The sequence below is a fragment of the Rhipicephalus microplus genome, chromosome 3 (assembly GCF_043290135.1).
Source record: "Rhipicephalus microplus isolate Deutch F79 chromosome 3, USDA_Rmic, whole genome shotgun sequence".
NCBI classification, from domain to species: Eukaryota; Metazoa; Arthropoda; class Arachnida; order Ixodida; family Ixodidae; genus Rhipicephalus; species Rhipicephalus microplus.
Window position 1 is genome coordinate 138,049,655 of NC_134702.1, and position 25,990 is coordinate 138,075,644.

Below are 25,990 nucleotides of genomic sequence, written 5' to 3' on the forward strand. Positions count from 1 at the left end.
AAAGAACATGTGTAAATGGGAGTATCAGAGTTCAATAGCCACACAAATGAATGGCGACGTCTCGTGTACTCCCGATACGTTTTCGTTCGATTTCTTCATCGCATCCTGAACGTGTTTAAACACAACTCCTCACTCGACCGACGCTACAGCTTGAGGCAGCTAATGCTCACGTCACTCAGAGTCGGAGTGCCAGGATGCTTGGGTACTATCATCGTCAAATGAAAGGCGAACAGCGGCAAACATTAGCTATGACATATACGTCCTACACGCCATCCAGTCCTGGACGCCACGAACAGGCAGGCGAGTGCGCAGTGCTGTAAACATATAGTTTGACAACATACGCCTGAGTAGCGGTATATATAGTGCGCGCTCTCCAGACATCCCCACTGACGAGCGCGTGCAAATATAGATGTACATGCTCGTCAGGGGTGATGACTGGAGAGCGCGCTCTATACCGCTGCTTCGGCTAAGCTATACTGCTCATCACGTTTCATTTGATGCTTATAGTACCTCAAATCAGTGTTGTTCGTAGCTACCAACGATGGTGAGGAGTATACGAGTCGACAGCAAAGTTGGATGACTTCGTGAACTGGCAACAAAGCCCCGTTGCGCCTTCAAAACTTTCCACCGTTTTCTTTTTTTTTTTTTCATGTTACGTGGCCGACAGTTGGAAAGAGTTGCGGTTGCGCCATTTTCAATGCAAAGCATTCCTTAGCTAACTTCGGCAACTTTCACCGCCTCCAATAGGAACGACATTTAGCTCTCCTGGCTGTTTCGATAATGGCATCTATACCAAAATTAGCATGGCATAACATGACTGTATGACGAGCATAGCTAACTAGCCATAACATGACTATTATGGCATGTATGTCATGAATGTTAAGATTTACATGTCATGGTGTTGCTGCTCGTATACGATGGTTTCGTTCACATTACATCTTGTTGCGTTTGAAAGAGACCGGTAGAGGTTGAAAGGGGCCGTTTATTAGGTCCTGAGGGGCAGCTCAGAAGCGGCCGACTGGTTAGAGATCCTCCTGATCCTCTTCTTTCTTTCTAACTCTGGGTGACAAGTGTGTTCGATGATGATGATGATGATTCCACAGCCATGGCTCGTACCCACTCAGGAGGATCAGCCAAGAATCGATTACTTAATTCAGCAAGATTTTTTTTTCAATATCGAAACCACCCACCGGAAAAAAGAAAGAAAAAAGAAAAGACACCCTAGGCAGAATGAAAGGAGTGCAATAGTTGTTTGTCTTTCGTTCAGATAAGACAATTATTCATTACCTTGAATAGGAATCAGCATGGTTAAACAATGCTCTTGTTTATGTTGGAATTTTTGCACGAATAATAATCACGCAATTAAAAGCTGAATTCTTTTACTTTCATTGGGGTACTTGCAAACTGCGTGGAAAACGTTCTCGTGGCTGAAGCCCAGATCGTAAGCACCGAAGGAAAGTATATTTTCTATAGTGACATTCAGCCCCAGGTTAGCGAATGGGAGGACTAAGAGTGTTTTCCTGAGCAATTTGTATCGGCGACATGATAAAATATAGTGCTATATTGTTTCCAATTCTGAACGAAAGTTGCATAGTGGAGATATCGCCAGACCAGCCCTATGTGAATAGAAATTTAACGGGGGGACATGACATTGAAATCTGGTTATTATGGTTTCCAACTGTCTTGTAGGACACCAATGAGTTTTCCATGGAAATCTTAAGTGAGTAAATTCTGCTGTTGACAATATTGCTTCCATAGCGTCTGCACTAAGCGCAAGATTTCTGTATCTTGTCACAGTTATAGTGGCCACTTCGGGAAGGACTGATAGTACTGGCCCTTCCAATGCTGCTGGTGCTAGAGAGTCGGTGATTTCATTTACTTCTAAGCCGCAATGACCAGGTACCCTTACTAATTTCAGTAGCTGCAGCTGAAAAGGGACTAACATAAGGAGCGTCTTTAAGGTCATCAATTTTGTTGACGCCGTAATCGACGTACATACTGACAGGGAATCTGGAATTATGATTGCGTTATCGGCATTAAAAGGTAGCTTTCGCAGCGCTAGAACTCTTGCCAACTGTTCAGCTTCAAAAACTGCGTTGAAATCCGGTAATCTTAACGAAAAAGACTAGTCAAGCGAATGGGAGTATATACCTACACCTGTCTTTTCATCCATTACTGAAGCATCTGTGGCTATAATATTATTCGTTTCTGTGTGTGCAAGATAATCCTGCCATCGGCTATTTAAGACCCCATAGGATTGTAATTTGGGCTTAGAGGGAAAACTCTCATCGAATTCTAACTTAAGAGTTTGATTTGTAACCTGCGCCGCAATCACATCTCGAATTTTTACATTTATCATAACTAGTTGTTTCTGGACAAAAGCAATTTGAGGTGTTCAAAGCCGTGGCCGATGGGCAAGTGCGTTCATCGTATACGCCTCGTTGTCTTCATGCATGTGCGCAACAATATTACAAAACTGGTGTGGTATGACGTGACTGCATGGTAAAGATAAGTGACAGACCCTAGCGGGAAAATCACGACATGCATGTCACGTGAGAACATGCCGCGATCGTGATATGCTCGAGGCCGTTTGGCTAGCTTCGCATATACCAAGTTTAGTATTACGTGACGCGAACGCACGACGAAGGTAAACGACACGTCCAAACATGATAATCATGACATGGAAGTCATGTACGGCATAACTTACGTCCACCTCATAACTTTGTGCTGATTTTAAAGTGACATATCAACCTTCCTCATTCGTGCTTCTCATATAATCGATTCTCACTGTAAGTACGTGTGATCTGCCATTTTTTTCGTAGCACGACCATCACAAGTGGCTGAATTAGAACACCTAAACACGAACTTCAGCGTGAAGACATTGAACAAGAGTGTCTGTTTTCGCTTTGAAAACCACGAGAACGCCGCAAACTTTTCACCTAGCCATGATGGTGACTCAGGACACCCGGTTCACTGTTGCCAGACGTTCGAGCAAGCTCGCTTAAAGTCTATTATGCGCATGAATTGTTTTCGAACTTCCTTTCTACCCGTGGTCTAATGGTAATACGCGCAGTAACGTGTGCGCCTTTTGTAATCAGTGGCTTGCTTTAAACCACGATGTCGTTATGATAATCGCATGTTTCGGCGCCCGGCGGCAATGTACGCTTGCACCCTGCACTTTTACTGCGAGATTACATGTTGTATCGTGAAGCCCATATACAGGACGCGTGCGTTTACAAAGCATAAAAGTTATTTGCACTGCACTTCCAAGCAAAAGTTATTTTCTCTGCATTAATTCCCAAGCAGACGCATGGCTGTGTGGCAGAGCACCTACTTTTCATCCAAACGGTCTAGGTTTGATTCTCCCTCGGACCCAGAAATGTTTACTATTGCATTTGCATCTTTCAATTTTTCGGTCACCGACAAGACGATTTCTCGCTCATAATCAACGACGCCGACGCCGTAAATTCAGCGACGAGAGTTCTTCCCAGAAAATCGCAAGGGAAACATACGACAACCGCAGCTCCGCTGTTATTGCACATTTTACATTGTGAGAGACTGTGCATGCCAGAGACTGTGCATGCCAGTCAACTCGTGTTCTTGAATGCGCAATGATATTGCACAGCAACCGGGATTCTGGCAGTTCGCCTCCATAAAAATGCCACCAACACGGCTGAGGTGGAAGCCGACCTTCAAGTCAGCAGCCAAAAGCACTGTAACGAGCTTATCACCATGAAGGAGGGCGTAGGGAAATAATTCTGAGCTACGGCACGACATAAGATATGGCAAATCTCGTTTGGTAAGATTAATCGCAAGTGCCAGCAAATACAGAATTGTAGGTGCATGCGCACTTGATGTGCGATGACTCCAAAGAAATTGTGTTTCATATAAAACATGGAAAAAAAATTGGCCCCGAATCAGCATGTTAAACTGCAAATGTCGTCGAAAGACGATATTCTTGCGTCTGGAAAGAGTGAACAAATCGTTTATTTGATGTTCTGCGCAATAAAATCGGTGAAGGGTATTCTGGAGGCGCTGCGCCTCGAGCGTCTAGCGAAGGCGAACTAGCGCATTGAGGCGCGTATACACGAGTGCCATCTGGCAGTTATCTTCGAAAACGAAGGCGTGCGCGCCCGCGGAGAAAGATGCGCACTTGTCTCGGAGGTGATGAAGTGCAGAACGCAAAGCGACGGGTAGGTTCCACCACTGTGTCGTCGTAGCAAAGCGTTGGAAACACCTTTTTCAGCATCGCGTTGCACTGTCAGCTCAGCGTGATAAACGCTACAGTCCGTAGAGTTACTTGTGTGTGCCTCTTCTAGTATAAAGGGAGACATACAAAACATTGACGTGTTCTTATGGCGCCTCATATATGCACAATAGTTGCTTTTTGATTGACAATCTCACAACTATGAACGCTGAAGCTTGAGCAATATTGGTGGGCGCTGCGGATGGGGTCGGCCGTTTAGTGCCGTTTGAGGCATCGTTAAGGGCGGACAAACAGACAAATGTACAGATAGACAGACCAAAAATTTTAGAAAGACTATCGTCGTTAAAGCAATAATGTGTTATTGTGCGATATCTTCTTTTTTTAGCCCTGTACACATGCGACATGCTTATGGCATTAGACACATGTGGAAGCTCATGAAAAGGTTGGCTAATGGGACGTATATGGTACGTAAGAAACACTTCGTTTACCTTCGAATATTGCGTTCCCTGGGCGTGTAGGGAAAAAATTCATAAAACTAACTTTACTCAGCATCGGTCGTTCTTGCGCACATGGTACCTTCCTTGATTGCTTGGCCCTTGTGATTTTGCTCTTACTCTCTTGAGGGTATTTGAAATCAATAGATGCTGTATGACACATATTGCTGTCTTTTGTATACATTGATAACACAACCACACGGGTTACATTATGTCTCTAAATCGAGTAAAATTAATAACTGAAACAGATGGCACAATTGAACAAGCTCCGCACTTTTTCGCCCTGGGTCCGCATGAGTTTAGTGCGTCAACTTGGAGGGCTCTGCTCTACTGGTATTTACCGGCTGACCTTACACCATGGGGCTCCAGTGACGCGACAAGCGCCGCTTTTCGTTCACGCACGGTGGCTACGCCAGACAACTGCGCTTTCTCTATGACCACTTCCGGAAGCCATTGGATTGCCGCGGCGCTGAGCAGCACCATGAAGGCGGACAGTAAGTAGAAGACGTGCAGTCCGCTAAGACCTATGATGACGGCACCCAAGATGCACCCCATTCCTCCAGCGAAGTGTGATAGGCAGATGCCGGCATTCCGCACGACCGTCGGAAAGGTCTCCGCCGTGTAACAAAGCGTCACGCCAGAACCAGTGGAGACGAACACTTTCAGCCCGGCGTGCACGTAGAGCGTCAGAACCTTCTCACCGCGGGACATCACCATAGCTTCGAAAACGGCGAACGTGCTCACCATGACCATTACGCCGGAGAGAGTCTTTCGGATCCCGCAGCTGCGCATGCAATCGAGCGCCGAGGCATAGCAGACAACCGAGGAAAGGACGTATGCCGCCTCCCAGCGAATACCTGTGGTCACGTCATTCATGATGAGGCTGATGTAGGTCGCGTACATAACGAACCTGGCCAGCAGAACAGATGCCGCCCTACGACGCAGTTTCATCGTCTCAATGATGGCCTCCATCGGATCCGCCATGACGCACGTGTCCAGTCTACGCAACTGCCCCTCGATGGCCTTAAATGTCGTCCGGGCCTTCGCGACGTCCACCCCATTTTCTCTGGCCGCCAGCAGTACCGTGACCTCGGCCCGGCGCAAATAGCGTGTGGCGACAAGCCAAGTGGGAGATTCCTCCACTAGCCAGCACCAGGACGCCAGCAGGCCTGTGGTTACGATGGTGAGTGCGTTAGCGAGCATCCATCGCGGCTTGACAATGGAGATCACGTGCAGAAGAGGTGGGACAAAAATGTGTGGCACGGCAATGTCGATGAGCGTGAACGTCGAGCGATGCGCGTTTCCTGTGACCTCGTGGAGCAAGGTAAACGTGGCGATGAAGGTGACGTCGGTCGCTGCAAATATCAGGAATCGCGTGAACAAGAAGAGCGGGTACGTCTCCGAGAAAGTGTTTGCGACGGTGGCGAATAGCTGTGTGAACGCACATGCAAGCATTACCGGCCTTCTTCCCACGTGGTCTGCCACCAAGCCGAGTGCCGGCGATACGAGGCCCGAACCAAAGAGAGGCACTATTTCAGATAAGTTGTAGAGGTACTCTCGGTCGCAAACTAGGTTGAAACGACTCACGATGCTGTCTGCCTTGTTCGCGATGTCGTAGCTCCACTCGTGGCAATTAATGGTGGTCCTGTTTTCTTCTTGGCTTACCTGCATACGCCAGATTCTGTCATAACTCATATCACCTATCGCTATGTCACAACTCATTCTTATACATATCTTTTGCTTTTGATATTGTTCCTTTTCAAATCCAGAATATGACGTTTTTCTCCCTGAGATTTGTTATAAATGCATGTGACTGCATATGTTATAAATTTGCACAGAACCACTCAAATTACTCAAGTTACGCAATGATGTCGGGTCGATTCACTTCGCAAAGTGTGGATCATAGCGTCGCATACGCAACTATACTCGGGGACAGCTTTTTGAGGCAATGAAGGGAAACCTACGGGGGCGGAGCTACTGCTCCTGTACTCCTCCGCGAAGTGGTCCGCTTCGGCTCGCGTTTCGAATGACAGCCGTGGTCGACTAATTCCACTGCATATAATTTGCCACGTCTGTTTATACAGCAATTTGTGAGTGAAATTTGTCACACTCTTCTTCGGTGAGTCGTCTAAATTAACTGAGGAGTGATGACCGCTCACCTATAGGCGAATACGCCATTTTGACCGTGATATGCACCTAAAACGTGTGACGTTCTCAGACGTGCAAGAACGCGGAATGACACTTCATAAAACAAAAAATATATTAGTATCTTCTTGGCTCGTGCAGCATCTACTTATAAACAGCATCTCGTCGAAAATAAATTAAGTAACGTTATTTTTTTTTTCAAGGTTTCCACGCCGATAACACAGACGCATTTGTGGGAATATATGTTCTTCAGCAGTGGCACACGCCCACTTTAGTTACGTAGTCTTCCTTTCATTGCCACAGAAAGTCGCCCTTGAGTATAGTCGCTGGCCTTTTGGAACAAAATCGATGCCACTGCGAGGGGTCAGCCGGAATCCTTTTCATTTTCGTAATTTAGTCACATGGACTCAGTAAACGCTCTTGAACACTTTCTGTGTCACGTCTCTGGCCCCTTAGACCGATATGGACCTCAATCATATCAATTAATAATTATATCAGCCTCAGCAGGTGCTATAAAAGTTTAGTACATCATGGAGAGTTGGCACAGAAAATCTCAGCAGCAGAGTCGTCGCCAGCGTTATTCACAAAACAACCCTTCACTAACTAAAATTGCCGACATGAACAGAAGTGTAGCGCAATGGGAGCACGCAATACGCCGCAAGGTCCGTGACTGCTTCGTCTAAAGCCGATCAGGCCCGGTCTAAAAGCCATCAAACATTTCTCAGCTGTGAATGCAGCTTTCTCAAAAAGAACATAACAGCGCGAGAAACACCAGTGGACCTCGTTACCGATTCGATACAGATGTAAGACATTCTTTGATTCGAGGGGTGCATACTAACTCTCACCGGTTCAGGCGGGTCGTACATTGTACAGTTACTGTAGCTGCCGTCAGCTTCAACGGGTAGGGAGAGGTTCTTCCAGATGTCGGCTGGTACAGAGGCCAACTGGTCGGGGGCCTTGCACCAGTGACCAATCTTCCTTCCGGTAAGTCTGTACGCAAGGTACTGGAAAAGCAGCACAGCCAAGGCAAGAATCCCACACATCAGAACTCGGCGCTGGTACGGTCCGTGGCCCAAGACGACGTACGTATTCTCTTGTATGGCGTCCCAGTTATTTTTGTCCACAAACCCTGCGAGCAGGAAGGCACCGGTGGGTCTCGCTGCGTCGGACGTTGATCGCGACGGAGCAGCACTGTTGGCGTTAGACTGAGAGGGCAACATGGGCACCCGGCTCGCGCCGTCCGCAGGCCTCTGCGCCGGTGCTGCGATTGCTCGGTTGGTGCTCGGCAAGCTCATGGCGCTCGACAATTCTCGTTCGCTGGGCGTTCGAAGAACAGAGGCAGGACGCGCTGTCGATGGTAACTCGGCGTCAGTGCTGGTGGACCGATCACGACAACCCTTGGGCGATCTATAGCGGGTCTTGCCCCGCGTTCTTGCAGACCTTGGCATCACGGCGCCTTACGATGGTTGACTGGTGTCATCTTGGAGACAAGATTGATGATGATGATGATGATGATGAATCCACAGACATGGCTCGTACCCACTCAGGGGGATCGGCCAAGAATCGATGACTTAAATGTCGTCCGGGCCTTCGCGACGTCCACCCCATTTTCTCTGGCCGCCAGCAAGATTGGCCGGTAGCACGGCACGCGAGCGCCAGATACCAGCTTGCAAATGTGCCTTCTTCAGAATACAGTAATGATGATGATGATAATGATCCTTGGAATTTTTGCACCAACACACTCAGGATGGTCGGCCGAGAGTCGAGCGGATCATGAAGAGTGAATTGATTATTATTATTTTCTAAGAGCTAAAATAACTTACATATATAGTTTTGAATGTAATGATAATTATGAAAAATTCTCATTTTAGCCTGTCCAATTTTGCGTAACCTCTCAATGACCGAAGATCTTTGACTAGGAAGACAGAACAAGGAATCATTAGCGCTTTATGCAACTACCAAATCTATTTAAATCGCACATAAGCTTTTTGACAGCTTTGAAAATATTCCTGTCCGAGTGTCCCTGCGCAGAGCGGCCTTAAGTGATAACAGAACGGCCGACGTAACCGGTAGACCACGTTGCCGCAAATTAGTTTAGATGCTTCGTTTTCTGGGCGAGAAAAAAATTGGCAGATCCTACGTACAGTGAGAATCGATGATATGCGAAGCGCGAATGAGGAAGGTTGATATGCCACTTTAAAATCACCACAACGTTAAGAGGCGGAATTAAATTATGCCGTACACAACATCCGTGTCATGATTATCATGTTTGGATGTGTCGTTTGCTTTTACCATCTATTCACGTCACGTGATGCCAAATTTAGTATATGTGGAGCTAGAGAAACGGCCGGGAACACGCCATTAGCGGGATATGTTGTCATGTTCTTACATGACACGCGTGTCATGATTATCATGTTTGCACCAGTCATATACCTACGTCATTCATTCACGTCACCTAACACCAAATTTGGTATATGTGGAGCTAGCGAAACGGTCCCGAGTGCATCTTGAAGGGCCCAAGATACACCTGCGTAACGTTGACGTGCGCGCACGCTGGGCACAGCGACGCTACGTTTGCAAAACGCGAGCACACTATAGTCTGACGCCAAGCGCGACTGGCGTGACCAGCGTCCGTCGTCGTGGCCCGACGGCAACTGGCACGAAATACGACATGCTGCATTTGGCACCAATGCGTTACCCAGACAGCACTGCGTCTGCCTCCTCGAGACGGAGGGACGCCGGGCGCTCTGAAACGCGCAAGCGTCAAAGCAACGCAGCACGCGCCTGCGAGTATATGGCAGGACCGGCACCTGGCGTCGCAACGCCGGCGTGACGCGACGAAATGAACGCCGGCACGCATGCGGACCGGGTCACGTCGAAATTCATTGGCACCTTGACTGTGGCATGTAGTCATGTTCTCACATGACACGCATCTTATGATTATCATGTTTGCACCAGTCACATACCTTCGTCATCCATGCACGTACCGTAATACCGAATTTGGCACATGTGACACTAGCGAGACGGCCGAGAGCGCATCATCAGCGTGGCATGTAGTCATGTTGTTACATGACACGCATGTCATGATTTTCATGTTAGGGTCTGTCGCTTGTGTTTGCCATGCAATCATGCCATACCATACTAGTTTTGCAACATGCCATGTGAACGAAACCACCGCAAGAGCTGCAGGACCATGAAATGTTAACCATGACATTCATGACATACATGTCATGATTTTCATGGTATGACTAGTCAAATACGTTCTTAATACAGGGGTGTTATGCCATACCAAGTTAGGTATCGATGCCATTATCGAAACGGCCAGGAGAGCTAAACGTGTAGGCGACAAGATAGATAGATAGATAGATAGATAGATAGATAGATAGATAGATAGATAGATAGATAGATAGATAGATAGATAGATAGATAGATAGATAGATAGATAGATAGATAGATAGATAGATAGATCTCAAAGTCGCCGAAGTTCGCTGAGAAATGCTGCGCATTGAAAACACGCAGGAACGCGCCGCTCGAGCGAGTGAGAAGTATGAACGTGAAATAGACATTTAATTTCCATGTGATCATTTTGTGTGGTCCAGGTGCTATAGGCACGCCGTCTCCTTAATTCTAGCTTTCACTACACGTGTTTCTCTGCGCGGGTAAAGTGTACTGACTGATGTGATGTGATGCAAGAACGTCGCAATACTTGCACGCATCACTTGCTCGACTAATAATTACAATTACCATAACTGGTTTTCAGTTCCTCTGTCAGTTTTTCGCGCCAACCCATTCATGTACCAGCAGATCAGCCCATCATGGCTGCTAACAAAAAGACGTCTGAATATGCAACGCGAAAAAAAAAATGGCCCCGTATCTGCATGTTAATATGCAAATGTCGTCGAAAGACGATAGTCTTGCGTGTGGAGAGAGTGACCAAAATTTTATTTGATGTTCCGCGCAAGAAAATTGGTGAATGGTATTCTGGATGCGCTGTGTTAGAGTGCCTCGAGCGTGCAGCGGAGGCGAATGAGCGCATCAAGTCACGTCACGCGTGAGACATGAGCGCCATCTGCCAGTTTTCTTGGAAAACGAAGCGCGTGGCTCTGAGACGGGTGTGCGCGCCCGTCTGAGAGGTGATAAGGTGTAGAACGCAAGGCGACGTGTAGGTGCCACTACCATCTCGTCTTAGCAAAGCGTTGGAAACACTCGCCTTTTCGTTCAAACGTTGCATGGTCAGCGCACTGTGAGGGAGGGCGCTGCGAGCGCTCGATGGTGACGGACGCACTCCACATCGCCTCCGTAGATTTCCTGCTATTTCTGCGGACATCCACCTTGGTACCCGTGAAACTTGGATTTATCGTCACCGCCAAGTTCTCCGCTTCGCCTAGACAACACCTTCGTCCAGGTGGGTCCAGTTTTGACAACTTGAGGGACGTCCTTCACTCCCGGCTACAACGCCGCCTCGCTAAGGGCTCTCAGCCCGGCGATGGCGGCCGCTAACGTGGTTACGGGCTATGATCCTGCCTCAAGCCAAACGCTGTCCATGGAGATTTCATCCTCCGAAAACACTATGCCATCAGAAGATGAATACCTCGACTACATGGTGAGACTGTGGCAACGCAAGCAAGCGAAATCGAAGTCTGCGTCTCAACAACAACGAGACGCCACAGCGGGCCACCATTCCCCAGCCTTGCAAGGAACGCCGGCGCGCCATCCCTCCGGCGGTGTGCCTACCTCTGCTCCGTCCTCGCAGCCAGCGAAGCAACGCAAGTGGCGTCCGCGTCAAACTCCTCGCCTCTCTCGCGACGACTACATCGTGGTAGTGAAACCTCGCGTTCCCTGCGAGCTACGCACATTTGTCCCGGCCGATCGCGCGGGCGACGCCATCCGCAGCTACCTCGGCGACCGGATTACCACGCAAATTCAAGTGCGGCCAATCTGGGAACAGAACATCTTGGTCTGTAGCACCACCATTTTGCCTATGGCACAGCGACTCCTCGGGGACTTCCAGCTGCAAGTGGGGGATCAGCAGCTGCCCGTTCGAGGCCACGCCAAGGCACCAGGGGATACATGCAAGGGCGTCATCAACGTAAACCCTGCTGAAAGCCCGGAGAAAATAAAGTCTGAACTGTATTGGCCTCGAGGTACTATCCTTGCGGTCCGCAAACTCGGAGATTCCGCGGCGGCGGTGGTGACTTTCGAGGGCACGAAGTTACCCCGCTTCCTCTTCTACCACTGCGTGGCGACGTATATCCGCGCCTACAAGAAAACGGTCCCTGTTTGCACCAAGTGCGGTACCATCGGTCATCGACCACCTCAGTGTCCTCACCCCGCTCCAACCCAGTGTGCCAAATGTGGAACCCCCGCACCTGCAGGTCTCAATGCCCACGACTGTCACCCCAAGTGCCTCCTCTGCCACGGCGCCCATAAGACTGGGACCAGTGGCTGCACGGCAAAATATCAAAAATATCGGAAACGCAAGCAGCCCTCAACATCTCGTCGAGGGACCACCTCATGTTCGTCACAGTCAGACAGCAGCACCAACCTGCATCATTCGGCTCCACCACTCCACGCCGACACTCAAGCATTCCCACCGCTCGAAGCACCAGCGGCGGTACCTCAGGTGAGCAGTTGGGCAGGGAAAGCTGCTTCTAAGCCTCTCTCACCCCCTTCTGTCAATCCTCCTTCTCCCGAACTTGCGGCCCTTCGCCAGCAAGTTGCGGCACTTCAAAAGCAAAATTCTCTTTTAACTAAACAACTCGAACTCTTAAATAAGCGACTTCAACCCCAACAACAGTGTACTGCAAGGCCATCCGGTATTGCCTCCTCTGTCCAGGCGGCTACGCCAGCTACGTCCAAGCTTAGTCCTCGCGCTAAGTCCACTCCCATTAAACCGCCGGTTCAAGCAGCCATGTGTACTCCAGCACTCGGAACCGGTGCCACATCTACTCCAGAAGCTCTTGAGGCTCCTGGGGCACCTCAGGTTCTCTTGCCCGCTAACCAAAATCTCCCCACCGAAGAGCGCACCCCGCGCGTAGAGGAACGCCTCACGCGCGTCGAAGCTTCGATTAATCACCTCCTCACCAGCTTTCGGTCCAACGCATAGTAGTAGAGGTTACCCAGGCTATTCAAGCCTGGGCAATCACCCAGTTTCAACCCAAGGCATGGCGTTCCCGCTCCTGCTCGGTGAGCAGTGAGGGTACAGCTCCACGGCGTCGTCGTAAGGTGGCTACCACCACACCGCCGTCGGACAATCCGGCCTCCGTGCCCCTCCCTGCCTCTGAGGATTCCGAGCGGGACATGGAGGACCAAATATAAAACCTAAGACAGTCACGATGGCTACCAATCGTACGTCCCGTTCAAACATTGCGTCTAAATTCGAGATCATACAGTGAAACCCTGGGGGCTTCGGGAACAGGCGAAAGCGTTCACATCTTTCCCTTTTCCTCAGCTCACTTGGCTCTCAGCCGGCCATCTTGGCGCTCCAAGAATCTGGCCCTGCTCCATCCCTTTCTGGATACTGCTCCTATGTAGGCGGCACCACCACATGCCTCCTCGTGCATGAAGCTTACACGGCGATACAGATTGACCTCGATCTGGATCTTCCTTACGACTACTGCATGATATCAGTGCTGTCTCAGCGGAGGGGCCAACCATCAATACATATCTTAAACGTGTACTGTCCCCCTCGCCTTGCGAGGGCTTCGTTTGCGCATCTCTTCCATCGGGCGCTGCGTATAGTGGCCCGACAACCACTGGTGATTGTTGGGGACTTTAATGCCCCCAGCCCTCACTGGGGTTACCACTACGAGAAGGCCCGGGGCAGAGAGCTCAAGGAACTCATTTCCTCGCTGAGCCTGACGCTTCTTACCGATCCGGCACAACCCACACGTTCCGGCAACTCGGTCACGCGAGACACATGGCCCGACCTCTCCCTCACCCGTCACATCCGCGATGCTACATGGGAAAATTTAGGCGAAACCCTAGGCAGCAATCTCTTTTTACTCCGCATTTCGTTCACACCACGGCAGAAAATGCGCCAACACTGGGGCCAAGCCCGTCTCACCGATTGGACTCAGTTCAGAATGCAACCATTCCCCGCCGGCCTCTCCTCGACCGAATATGCAGCGTGGGCATCATACGCTCTTCATATGAAACAAGCGAACACTCGCACCCTTGCAACCTCTAATTTGACTCCTGCAATCGATCCACACCTCCTACATCTTTGGCACGCTCGCCGCGGGCTCATAAGGCGCTGGAAACGCAACAAACTTAATCGGAAACTTCACGCTCGCATTGAGGCACTCACTGCAGAGGCGGCCGCATACTCCGCACAACTTTCCGATGCTAACTGGGCAGACGCCTGTTCGAAGGCTGCAAACCAGATGAGCTCTAAGAGTGCGTGGCGACTCTTTAGAAGCCTTCTCGATCCCTCCACCACCAGGGGAGAAACGCAACGCCAGCTCCACCGTGTTCTGCCTGCCTTTCAGGGCACTACGGATGAACTTGCGCGAGAACTTTGTGACCGCTACATCTTCCGTACAATTGATCCCGCAGGCCCAGCTTATACGTATTCCGGCGCCCCTGACACCGACCTCGACGCCCCATACACGCTTTCTGATTTACGATTTGCACTCACGAAAATGCGACGGGGCACGGCCCCTGGACGCGACGGAATCACAGTATCGCTCCTGGCAAATCTTCCCGACCAAGCACACCTCTCGCTACTCCACCTTATAAATTCGATATGGGACGGTTCTCCGCTTCCAACGGAATGGACCACATCGGTCGTGACATTCATTCCCAAATCGGCAAAGTCCGTTAGTATTGAGGCACTGAGACCCATCTCACTTACGTCTTGCGCAGGCAAACTCATGGAAACCATGGTTCGCGAACGCCTTTCCGCCTACTTGGAGGCCAGGAGGACCTTTGCCGACACGATGTTTGGCTTTCGCCCGCATCTGTCGGCGCAGGACGTCCTGCTCCAGCTTCAACACGATATCATAGAGCCGACTACTATGCGCCATAACGATAAAGCCGTGCTCGCTCTCGATCTCCGCGGGGCGTTCGACAACGTCAAACACAGCACTATACTCACTAACCTGTCTACCACAAACTACGGGCAGAAGACTTTCAACTACATTCGCGCCTTTCTATCACATCGCACCGCCTTCATTCGCCTTAATTCTACCGAACACGGCCCGTACTTATTAGGCACGCGGGGTACACCTCAAGGGGCAGTCCTGTCTCCTCTGCTTTTTAACCTGGCGATGATGAACCTCCCCTCTCTTCTAAGCGAGGCCGAGGGAATACAACACGCACTATATGCGGACGGTATCACAATCTGGACCAACACCGGCTCCTTAGCGCAAATCGAAGAACGCCTGCAAAAGGCTGCCCTTCTGGTGGACACCTACGCAGGTTCATGCGGCCTGGAGTGCTCTCCAGCTAAATCGGCTCTTCTTTCAGTCTCTCCGCTACCGCCGCCTCAAATTTTTCTTCCGTCCGGGCCCGTCCCGTCAGTGCAAAATATTCGGGTTCTTGGCCTTCACCTCACATCGTCCTTGGATCCAAAGGGCACAATAGCAGGCCTCAGACGCACCAGTGAACAGGTGAGCCGCATGATACGGCGAGTTTCTACCAAGCGCGGCGGCCTCCGCAGGTCTCAGTCCCTCCGATTGGCCCACGCATTGGTGACCAGTCGCGTCCTCTACGCCTTGCCTTACCTTCGCCTGCGTGGTCGACACGAGCACCAGCTGGACGTCCTTCTTCGTTCAGTATACAAACGCGCTCTGGACCTACCTATTGCAACTTCCAACAGCCGATTCGCGGCTCTGGGGGTACACAACACCTTTGCAGAGATGCGCGAAGCTCATCGCGTTAACCAAATCAATCGACTCTCGCAGACGCCTTCAGGGCGCCGTCTTCTACACAGACTTGGCCTTAACCCGATATCTGACCAAGACCCTCTGCAGCCGGTACTAGAGCTCTGGCGTCAAAAGCTATGGGTGCAACCTCTACCCCGTAATATGAACCCCGACCTCCATCCTGGCCGTAGACTAGCACGCGCCGCGGCCCTTCATACGCGACACTCCGATCGTCCTGGTGTTTTCTACGTGGACGTCTCGGGTCCCTCCCCCTCGGGTCACTTCACGGCTGCCGTGATTACGGAGGGCAAACACGTCGATGGCCTCTCCTTTCGAGCAGACACAGCAACGCACGCTGAAGAGGTTGCCATAGCTTTGGCCGCCTCTCACCCTGCCTCACGCACCATCCTGACGGACTCACGCTCGGCCTGTTCTCAGTACCTTCAGGGTTCCATTGCCCCGCTGGCGGCTAGCCTGCTACAGGCAGCCTCTTGGCGCTTTAACCCTCATCCCATTCGTATAGTCTGGACCCCAGGCTACTCGGGCCTGCCCGGCAACGAGGCGGCAAATGCCGCTGTCCGCGCTTCTCCTGTCCGGGCCGTTGCCCCTCCATGTCCCGAGACGGAATCTGGCAATACGAACCTGACGCGCTTTCGCGAAATTTTGGCTTATTGCCGGGCTTCGCGCCGCCTCTACCCGGACCCCGCACGCGGTTTGGAGAAAGCGGACGAACAATTGCTACGCCGCCTGCAGACGAACACCTTTATCAGTCCGGCGGTCGCCAGGCACTTTTTGCCGGAAATCAATGGCACCTGCTCGACCTGTCATGTCCTCGCCGACACATATCACGTCGTAGCATCGTGCCCAGTTAATCCCGTCCCTTTCTCATCCCCTTTTCCTATCCCAACTAGAGAGGCTTGGGAGGAGCACCTGCTCGGCTGCTCTACCTTGGCTGCACAACGCTCCTTGGTGGAGCGCGCACGGGCAGCTTCCAGCTCCACTGGCGTCCCGGAATAGGGTCTTGCCACTCTAGCACGCCGATGGGCCACGTCGGCACTCTCTAGTAGACTTCTTCTGAAATAAATGTTTTTTACCACCACCGCACTGTGATAAGTGCTACTGTCCTTAAAATTAATTATGTATGCCTTTTCTAGTAAAAGACGCACATGAGAATATATACGCGTTGTTGTGGTGCCCCAGACTTGCGCAATATTTGATTTTTAATTGACGATTGCACAAGTATGAACGCTGAACTTTGAGCAACATTGGTGGGTGCTGTAGATGGGCTCGGCCACTTCAAGAACCCGATGCTGTTAAGAGTGGACAAACAGACAAATGTAAAGACAGACAGACCAAAATTTTTGCGTCGAAGGTCCCCAAGAAAGGCTATCGTCTTTAAAAAAACAGCATCAGAACACAATCTTTCTCGCCACCCTTTTTGCTGCAGACAGCAATTAATGACGACAGCCCGATATATTTGCAAACAATTGCTAGGTTAAACAGTCGGTCCCATGCAGCCGTGATGGCGCGTTACTCGCTTGTGGCCCACTACTTCGGCGAATTCGTTTGACGGACCCGGCACAAACTATCTCGGAGTGCCGTTCAGCCCGTATGTCAATTCTCGTTCGCGTAGTTTTTTGTAGCACGCGCCGGGATTACGCAAGGCGTCGTTGATGCAGGTTCGATCAGCTGACTCAACCACCCTTTGTAGTGCGGCAAGAAATGAAGCAGTGGACATTTAGCAGTTCCTGTCATTTGGAAAAGTATTTTGGTCCGATATACGTTCATTCGACGATCAAGAGCTCGTCCGGTGAAAGCGGCACGGGGCATACGTCCGCGCGTCTTATCTTTCCCTATGCGAGTTTGAAAGTTTGAAAGTTTGAAAGTTTATTGAAATTGATTGGTTACAAATGGTGGTTACAATGGGGTTTACTACTGATACAGAGGGAGGTCCCAAAGTCAAGAGACTGTACAGGGGACCTCCCATAAGAGCTGAGTAAACAAAAGTACTTTAACGCAACAAAGATGTGTACACAAAGTAAACACTCAAAAAGAAGCAATTAACACTGAAACATCGTTGGATTATTTAAAAATTACAAAAGAAAGCAGAGATGATGAAATGATGAAATGACTATGCTGAATGCAGATAATTCCGAAGGTTGATTTTGAATGCGTGGAAATTGGAGATATTTTTAACATGGCATGGTAATGAGTTCCATAGTTGTGTGGCTGAAAAGTTAGTAGTGAACTTACCATAATTAGTTCTGGGTTTCGGTAATAAGAAGCTATTGCTGGATGCGAAACGTGTTGACAAAGAGTAAGGATACTGGCTTTTGATGATTATAGGGAACGGGAGCTTTCCGCTGATGGATTTGTGGATTAGTATTGCGAGGGAATATTTATGTAGTTTTCCCACCGACAGAATACCGTTAGAGGTGAGCAAAGGCAATGCTTCTGATGTGTAGGTGCTATGTGTCATGATGCGAATAGCCTGATTTTGAGTGTGTTGCAATGGAGATAAATGGACTGGATACGTGTTTCCCCATGATGATATGCAATAATTAATATACGTATGAATGAAAGCGTAATAAAGGGATATTAGTGTGTTCATATGGAAAAAATTGCGAACTTTAATTAATATCCTAATGCCATAAGCTGTCTTCTTTGTTAACGATGAAACATGCTCATCAAATTTTAGGTGCTTATCTAATGTGACTCCGAGAAACATGACACTGTCAGTAGGATAAAGTGTGTTTGAAGCGAAAGTTAAAGATGGTGAACCTGAATAAATCCTATGCTTAGAAGAAAAGATGACGAACTGAGATTTTGTAGCATTTATCTGTAGTTTATTTTGCCGGCACCAGGTAACTATGCTGTCCGCGTCGTGGTTAAGCTTGTAGATTAATGAATCAAAATGGTTATCTGAGCAGAAAATAGTAGTGTCGTCAGCGTAAAGAATACAGTCAGATGATTTTAGGCATTGTGAAAGATCATTGATGTATATTAAAAATAAGAGAGGTCCTAATATTGATCCCTGCGGTACCCCAATGTTACTTGTTTTAGGGTGTGAGTAAGTGTTAGATATAGACACAATATATTCTCTATCTTTTAAGTAGTTACGTAGTAATTTCAGTGGCGGGCCTGCTATTCCAATAGACTCTAATTTAGCAAATAGTATATTGTGAACAAGTGAATCGAATGCTTTAGACAAATCAATAAAGAGCGCCCCCGTCAAATTACCTGCATCAATTGCCTGCCGGATTTTATCTGTCAAGTAAATTAATGCTAAATCAGTTGAGTATCCCTCCCTAAATCCAAATTGATTTGTTGATAAGACATGAAATTTTGAAAAATAGGAAGACAAGCGTGTTACTATTAGTTTTTCAACAACTTTGCTAAAGAATGAGAGTATAGCTATAGGTCGATAATTAGATGTGAGACGCTTATCTCCCTTCTTGAAAACAGGAATTATTTTGGCTTTCTTCAAGGAGCTTGGAAAAATTCCCGTGGTAAAAATAAGGTTTACTATGTGACAAAATGTTTCAGATATTAAACTTGCTATGAGTTTTATGAGAGAGGGGCGGAAATTATCAATACCGGGCCCGGTATTTTTTAGACTAGAAATGATAGTGACTATTTCTTCAGGTGTCACGGGGTGAAGGAAAAAGCTGTGAGGCATGCGTGGGTAAGGCTGGGTCAGAGGATCGTCTTCCCGTTGCTTGTCTGTACAGAAGAAGTTAATAAAAGAGTTAGCAATGTCTAAGGGATTATCGAGAAGTAGGTCTCCCGATTTTATCATTGTTATTTCGCTATGCTGGTTGGATCTACCCAAAAACGAGTTTAAAATTTCCCACTGTTTTTTTACATCATTACCGGCACACTTAATTTTATTTTCATAGTACTGTGTTTTGGCATGTTTGAGTAGTTTTCCTAAACGATTAGAATATTTTTTATACCTATCATGAAGCGCAGTATTGAACGGTTGTTTTTTTGTTTTTCTGTAAAGTTTATCTTTTTTCTTCAGGCAATCAAGCAAACTGCTAGATAGCCATGGGTTACGAGGAGCTGAGAACGGTTTTTTACAGTTCATTATTTCGGTAGAATCTGCAAGGGCATTGGAAATTATCTTTGAAAATGTATCGTAGGCAGTTTCAGGGTTATCGCACGCGATGACTGGGTTCCAGTCTGTAGCAGATATTAACTCAAAGAATTTTGTTTGGTCCGATATACGTTCATTCGACGATCAAGAGCTCGTCCGGTGAAAGCGGCACGGGGCATACGTCCGCGCGTCTTATCTTTCCCTATGCGAGTTTGAAAGTTTGAAAGTTTGAAAGTTTGAAAGTTTGAAAGTTTATTGAAATTGATTGGTTACAAATGGTGGTTACAATGGGGTTTACTACTGAATCATCATCCCGTGAAGGAGTTCACGGGATGATGATTCTCCCGTAGCCATATTAGATTGCACACCGCTCCACATAAAGCCCGTGGGCATTGCGAATTGCCGACGCGAAAAATTCATGTCGTGTTACCACAAGGCCAGAGTGAAATTAATGCGCGTGCCTGCATTTCGTCCAGAAGAAACGACGAGACATTGTATTTGATTACTTTTGTGGCTTACCTCAGTCTGCTAAAAAAAAAAGAAGCTGAGTGTTTCCGCAAAAGCGCGTAACAATATATGGTACATTAAAATTACAGCATGTAAATTTTATCAGAAGAGAGCGAGACTACGAGAAGCCCGTGGCCCTTCCTTATGAGGATCGCTGCATCCACGTATGAACCGTTTTCCGCAGCTAGTTTGTTTATGCAAAATGTGATGGCGCCACTGCACCGGAAAGTCACGGCCTCCTCCAAGCCGGCGGACTGGTCTGCTAGTGTTGCGGCCCCTTGGGCCGCAATCTAGCTCTTGTCAAACTTGGTTTCCCCCCTTTCCCCTCCCTTTTCTGAATAATAAAGTTTATCCCTCCTCCTCCATCTCCTCGGCGGCTGTCACTGTTACCGTTAATAGCGGAGGTGATCGCCGGGCTAATTTCAAGGGCTGAAGTATCGCCCCCCCCCCCCCCCCGAACTGCACCACGAAAGCGTGGACAAAAAAGTGGGTGCCGATGCTAATGTTCCTCATTGATTTCAATATCCACGGCTGGACGTATCATTTGTATCAGTTTACTAAAGTGAAATCAAGCACTGACGTGCATCTTATACAAACTTATCTAGGTTTCCTACGCGGGTAAAGGTGGCTGGTTGGGACTCGCTTTCTTGTGCGGCATCATCGGCGCTGACAATGTCTTCGGTCGTCGCTTCTACAATGGCGACTGGCTCGAACATGTACTGTACAGTGAACTCGCTACGACTTTTACAGTTAGCCATACTCAGAGCAACTATACCCGATTTCAACAGGAAAACCTGGAAGAACCGGCGCGCACAGCCAGCTGTACTGATAGTCCCGCAAGTGCATGGTGTCATACAGCTTCGACCAATAACATGCGGCGGCAAATCTCGCGATGCCGCCTGCGGCACCTGTTTCTTGTTTTCGGCAAAATAAAGTTATTTGCGTTGATTTGTCGAAACTTTCGACTTCATATTAGAATGCGCCGCATGAAATTACGTATCCTGACACTATAACCTCGTTATTTTTTAAAGTGATTCAGTGTTAATTGACTTATTTTAACGCAACAGCATTAAAGAGGTGTAAGTAAAAATAGACATTTTTGTACAAGTATAGACGACCTCATACCAGCAACTGTGGAGTTCACTCACCAAAGCCGTCACGTGAAGGTGGTTTGCCTCTGCAAGCGCGAACGCAATCTACGTCGCGTCGATCGTCGCTATCACGTGCATTTTGACGCCTATGGGGTATACATGGCCTTCAAAGTCGACGCTTAAGAGTGCGCTAATTTTATTTTTTAGCCTTGCCAATGCAGCTTAATGAGCCTATATGCACGAATGGGTATGTCCATTTGGTTTGATTCCATAAAATAATTCTAATGAAAATCTCTAATGGTGTTTCATAACTGACGACACTGAACTAAAAAATTGAACAAGGCGACGTGGAAGTTTAATGACCGGACTAGTCGTGGGTTCTAAAAATATTCCCCTTTAGATACGAAGTGTGCCCACTGTGCAGGTAACAAAAGAAATAAAGAATTCACAGTAGCAACACCTCTATCACTCACAGTGATAAAGAATACCGCTCGTTGCAAGAAATTTGGTGAAACGAAGACGCAGGCTACTTACGTCCTAGGTAACATCGACCGCAGAACAGCGCATTACTCTAAAGAGGTGTACCTGTTGTGATGACGTTTATTCGAGCCGAGAAGTCGCAACGAGGTCGCAACGGAAAGTGGGCGTACGGCCAGTCTGACAAAGGCGGCACAAACTCTCGCGCAATCAGAGCACGGGGTTTTTCGTTCTGTTTGGAAGGTGCATACGCGTTAGTGCGTATGCTCCACTACAATACCCCCGGGGTGAAGAGTAGCCATCCTGGCGACTCATGGAGTAGGCAGAATGAGGGGATCGTAGTAGGGTTTGAGACGGTCGACGTGCACGGTCTCGCGTCCTCGACAGCGCAAATCTGGCGATTGTGTTAGGGGCTCGATGATGTAATTCACCGGGGAGGTCGCGTCAATGACACGGTACGGGCCATGGTACGGGGCCAGAAGTTTAGAAGATAGGCCAGGAACGTGCGGGGGCACCCAAAGCCACACAAGGGAGCCAGCACGAAATGTAGGAGCTATGCGGTGAGCGTCGTCGTGTCGAGTCTTTTGTAGACCTTGAGCCTCACTTGTCAGAGACCGAGCCAACTGACGGCAGTCTTCAGCGTATCTGGCGACTTCCGAAAGCGGGGAGCACTCAGATGCATCAGGGCGGTACGGTAGTATAGTGTCGAGTGGGTGGGAAGGTTCGCGGCCGTACAATAGAAAGAACGGGGAAAAACCGGTAGTCGCTTGCGTCGCGGTGTTATAAGCGAAGGTAACAAAGGGCAATACAGCGTCCCAGTTAGTGTGGTCGGAGGAGGTGTACATCCTCAGCATGTCGCCAAGTGTGCGGTTGAACCGCTCAGTAAGACCATTTGTCTGTGGATGGTATGCGGTAGATTTACGGTGGATAATGTTGCATTCAGCGAGGATAGCTTGGATGACCTCCGACAGGAACACTCGACCCCTATCACTGAGTAATTCCCGCGGAGCACCATGGCGTAGAATGAAGCTGCGGAGAATGAAGAGTGCAACTTCGTGGGCGGTCGCTGCCGGTAGAGCTGCAGTCTCAGCGTAGCGTGTGAGATGATCGACTCCGACAATAATCCACCGGTTTCCAGAGTTACTATATGGGAGGGGGCCATAGAGGTCTATACCCACGCGGTCGAATGGGCGAGCCGGGCACGGGAGCGGCTGTAACATGCCAGTAAGGTGTCGCGGAGGTGTTTTGTTCTGTTGGCAAGTGGTGCAAGACTGAACGTATTTCTGCACAAAACGATACATTCCTCGCCAGTAATAGCGTTGGCGCAGCCTTTCGTAGGTTTTCAGGACACCTGCGTGAGCACTTTGGGGATCTGCATGGAAATTCATGCAGATGTCAGAGCGCATATGAGTTGGGACAGCAAGGAGCCACTTCCGACCAGCAGGCGTGTAGTTGCGGCGGTACAGAATGTTGTCACGTAAGGCAAAGTGGGCTGCTTGCCGGCGCAGCGATCTCGTGGAAGGGACAGGAGACGAATTGGTAAGGTAGTCGACTAACAAGGCAAGGTATGGGTCTTTACGTTGCTCCGAAAGCATGTCAGTGCTGTCGAGTGGTGACAAGGTGGTAAAAGGGGGTGACAGAGAAGCCACATCTGGTGTTAATGGCGATCGGGAAAGTGCATCGGCGTCCGCATGCTTGCGACCGGAACGATATACGACACGGATGTCGTATTCCTGCAATCGAAGTGCCCAACGGCCCAGACGTCCGGACGGGTCTTTCAAGGAGGACAGCCAACATAGAGCGTGGTGGTCTGTGACCACGTCGAAAGGACGGCCGTAAAGGTACGGGCGAAACTTCGTAAGCGCCCAGATTATGGCCAAACACTCCTTCTCTGTCACGGAGTAATTCAATTCAGCCTTCTTAAGAGCGCGACTTGCATAAGCGACTACGTATTCGGTTTGGGTGCCTTTCCGTTGTGCCAAAACTGCGCCAAGACCAACGCCGCTTGCATCAGTGTGAACTTCTGTGGCAGCAGTGGGGTCGTAGTGGCGAAGAATAGGTGGCGAGGTCAGCAGGCGGCACAGCTGGTGAAATGCGTCGTCACATGCGGGTGACCATGCTGATATACCTTTGCTGTTGGAAAGCAGACTAGTCAGAGGTGCAATGATGGACGCGAAGTTGCGCACGAAGCGACGAAAGTAAGAGCAAAGACCAACGAAACTTCTTAGGGCTTTCAGTGATGTGGGCATTGGGAAGTCAGCGACAGCTCGAAGCTTATCGGGGTCCGGAAGAACACCGTCTCTTGTGATGACGTGTCCCAAGATGGTTAGTTTTCGGGCTGCGAAGTGGCACTTCTTGGTGTTAAGTTGTAGGCCTGCAGAAGCTAGACACGTCAGAATCTCGTGGAGACGACGAAGATGTGTCGGGAAATCAGCTGAAAAGACTACGATGTCATCTAGGTAACACAAGCAAGTTTTCCACTTGTGGGCCCGCAATATGGTATCTATCATGCGTTCAAACGTCGCAGGCGCGTTGCAGAGCCCAAATGGCATGACTTTGAACTCATACAGGCCATCCGGCGTTACAAAGGCTGTTTTAGGGCGATCACATTCAGCCATTGGCACCTGCCAATACCCAGAACGCAGATCCAAGGATGTGAAGTACTCGGCGCCTTGTAAACAGTCAAGAGCATCGTCTATTCGTGGTAGCGGGTAGACGTCTTTCTTTGTAATCTTGTTTAAGCGGCGATAGTCCACGCAAAATCGAACGGTGCCATCTTTTTTCTTTACCAGAACCACGGGTGACGACCAAGCGCTTTGAGAAGGCTGTATTACTCCACGTTTAAGCATGTCATCTACTTGCTCCGTAATGACGCGGCGCTCTTCGGCAGAAACGCGGTAAGGACGCTGTCGCAGAGGCGAATGTGAGCCGGTGTCAATAGTATGAGTGACAGTCGTGGTGCGGCCCAAAGCAGGTTTCTGAAAGTCGAAAGAAGAGCGAAACTTGTTAAGGAGAGCAACAAGTTGGCTGCGATGCGAGGGGGGAAGGTCTGCGTCAATAGCATTGTCGAAGGCTGGTGAGCTTGATGGCTCAGACGCCTGAGTGATTGCGGCAATCTGACATGGCGTTTCGTCGGGAAGAATAATATCATTGATATGGTCGACAGGTTGCACATATCCTAACGTTTCACCACGAAGCAAGCCAATGGGGTAGTTGCAGTGGTTGGTAACCAGCATTACGGTTAAACCAGACGCAATCGTAAGAACGGCAAATGGGAGCACGATGCCCTTGCGTTCAGTAAAAACAGGGGATGGCGTAAACACCACCGTGGCGTCAGGTTGCGCCACACATGAAAGGCTAATAGGGACTGAAGCTTCCGGAGGCAAGGTGATGTCGTCGTCAGCGATGAGTTTGCAGAGCAGTGGTGAATGGTCGGGTGGTGGAAATTCACAACTTGGCACTAGGGACACTTCCGCACGGCAACAATCGATGATAGCTTCATGACCTGATAAGAAATCCCAACCCAGGATGAGGTCATGAGAGCAAGATGGTAGTACAAAAAATTGGACGATGTACAAAACGTCTTGGATGACGACGCGCGCCGTACACACAGACGAGGGCTGAATGCGTTGCGCGCTAGCCGTGGACAGCACGATGCCACAGAGAGATGTGGTCACTTTCTTCAGTTTGCGACAAAATTTTGCGTTCATCACCGAAACGGCGGCCCCAGTATCAATTAACGCTTGTGTGGCGACTCCCTCAACATTGACATCAACAACATTTCGCGGCGAAAATGGAGGCCTTGATAATTGCGCAGAAGCTGCAGTTCTTGCCTCTGGAACTGCACTGATTAGTTTCCCTCCTCAGGAGGTGGTCTACGACGCATAGGAGATGGCGATCGGCGACGAGGAGATGGGAAACGAGAAGTCGATGGGCGACGATCCGAGTCAGAGTGCCTCTGTTCGTATGCAGACGTGGTGGCCTGCTGCGACGCATAGGTAGGAGTTCCAAAGGAGGCGTACGCAGATGTGGGACGGCGGCGGCAGTAGCGTGCAATATGGCCAGCGATGCCACACGCGAAGCAGATAGGACGGTTGTCATGG

General features: G+C 49.2%; 1 protein-coding gene across 1 annotated transcript; it reads right to left on the reverse strand.

The window, feature by feature from the left end:
• Window positions 1–2,763: 2,763 nt before the first annotated feature.
• On the reverse strand, window positions 2,764–6,842 carry LOC119187515 (solute carrier family 22 member 16). The gene has a single exon (XM_075890317.1). It carries the CDS (start codon window positions 6,421–6,423, stop codon window positions 5,029–5,031), a length of 1,395 nt encoding a protein of 464 aa, XP_075746432.1. The 5' UTR covers window positions 6,424–6,842; the 3' UTR covers window positions 2,764–5,028.
• Window positions 6,843–25,990: the final 19,148 nt, after the last annotated feature.

Bases quoted from the DNA above. Each gene is read 5' to 3' on its own strand.
- LOC119187515 (XM_075890317.1), bottom strand. From the start codon at position 6,423: ATGAGTTGTGACATAGCGATAGGTGATATGAGTTATGACAGAATCTGG.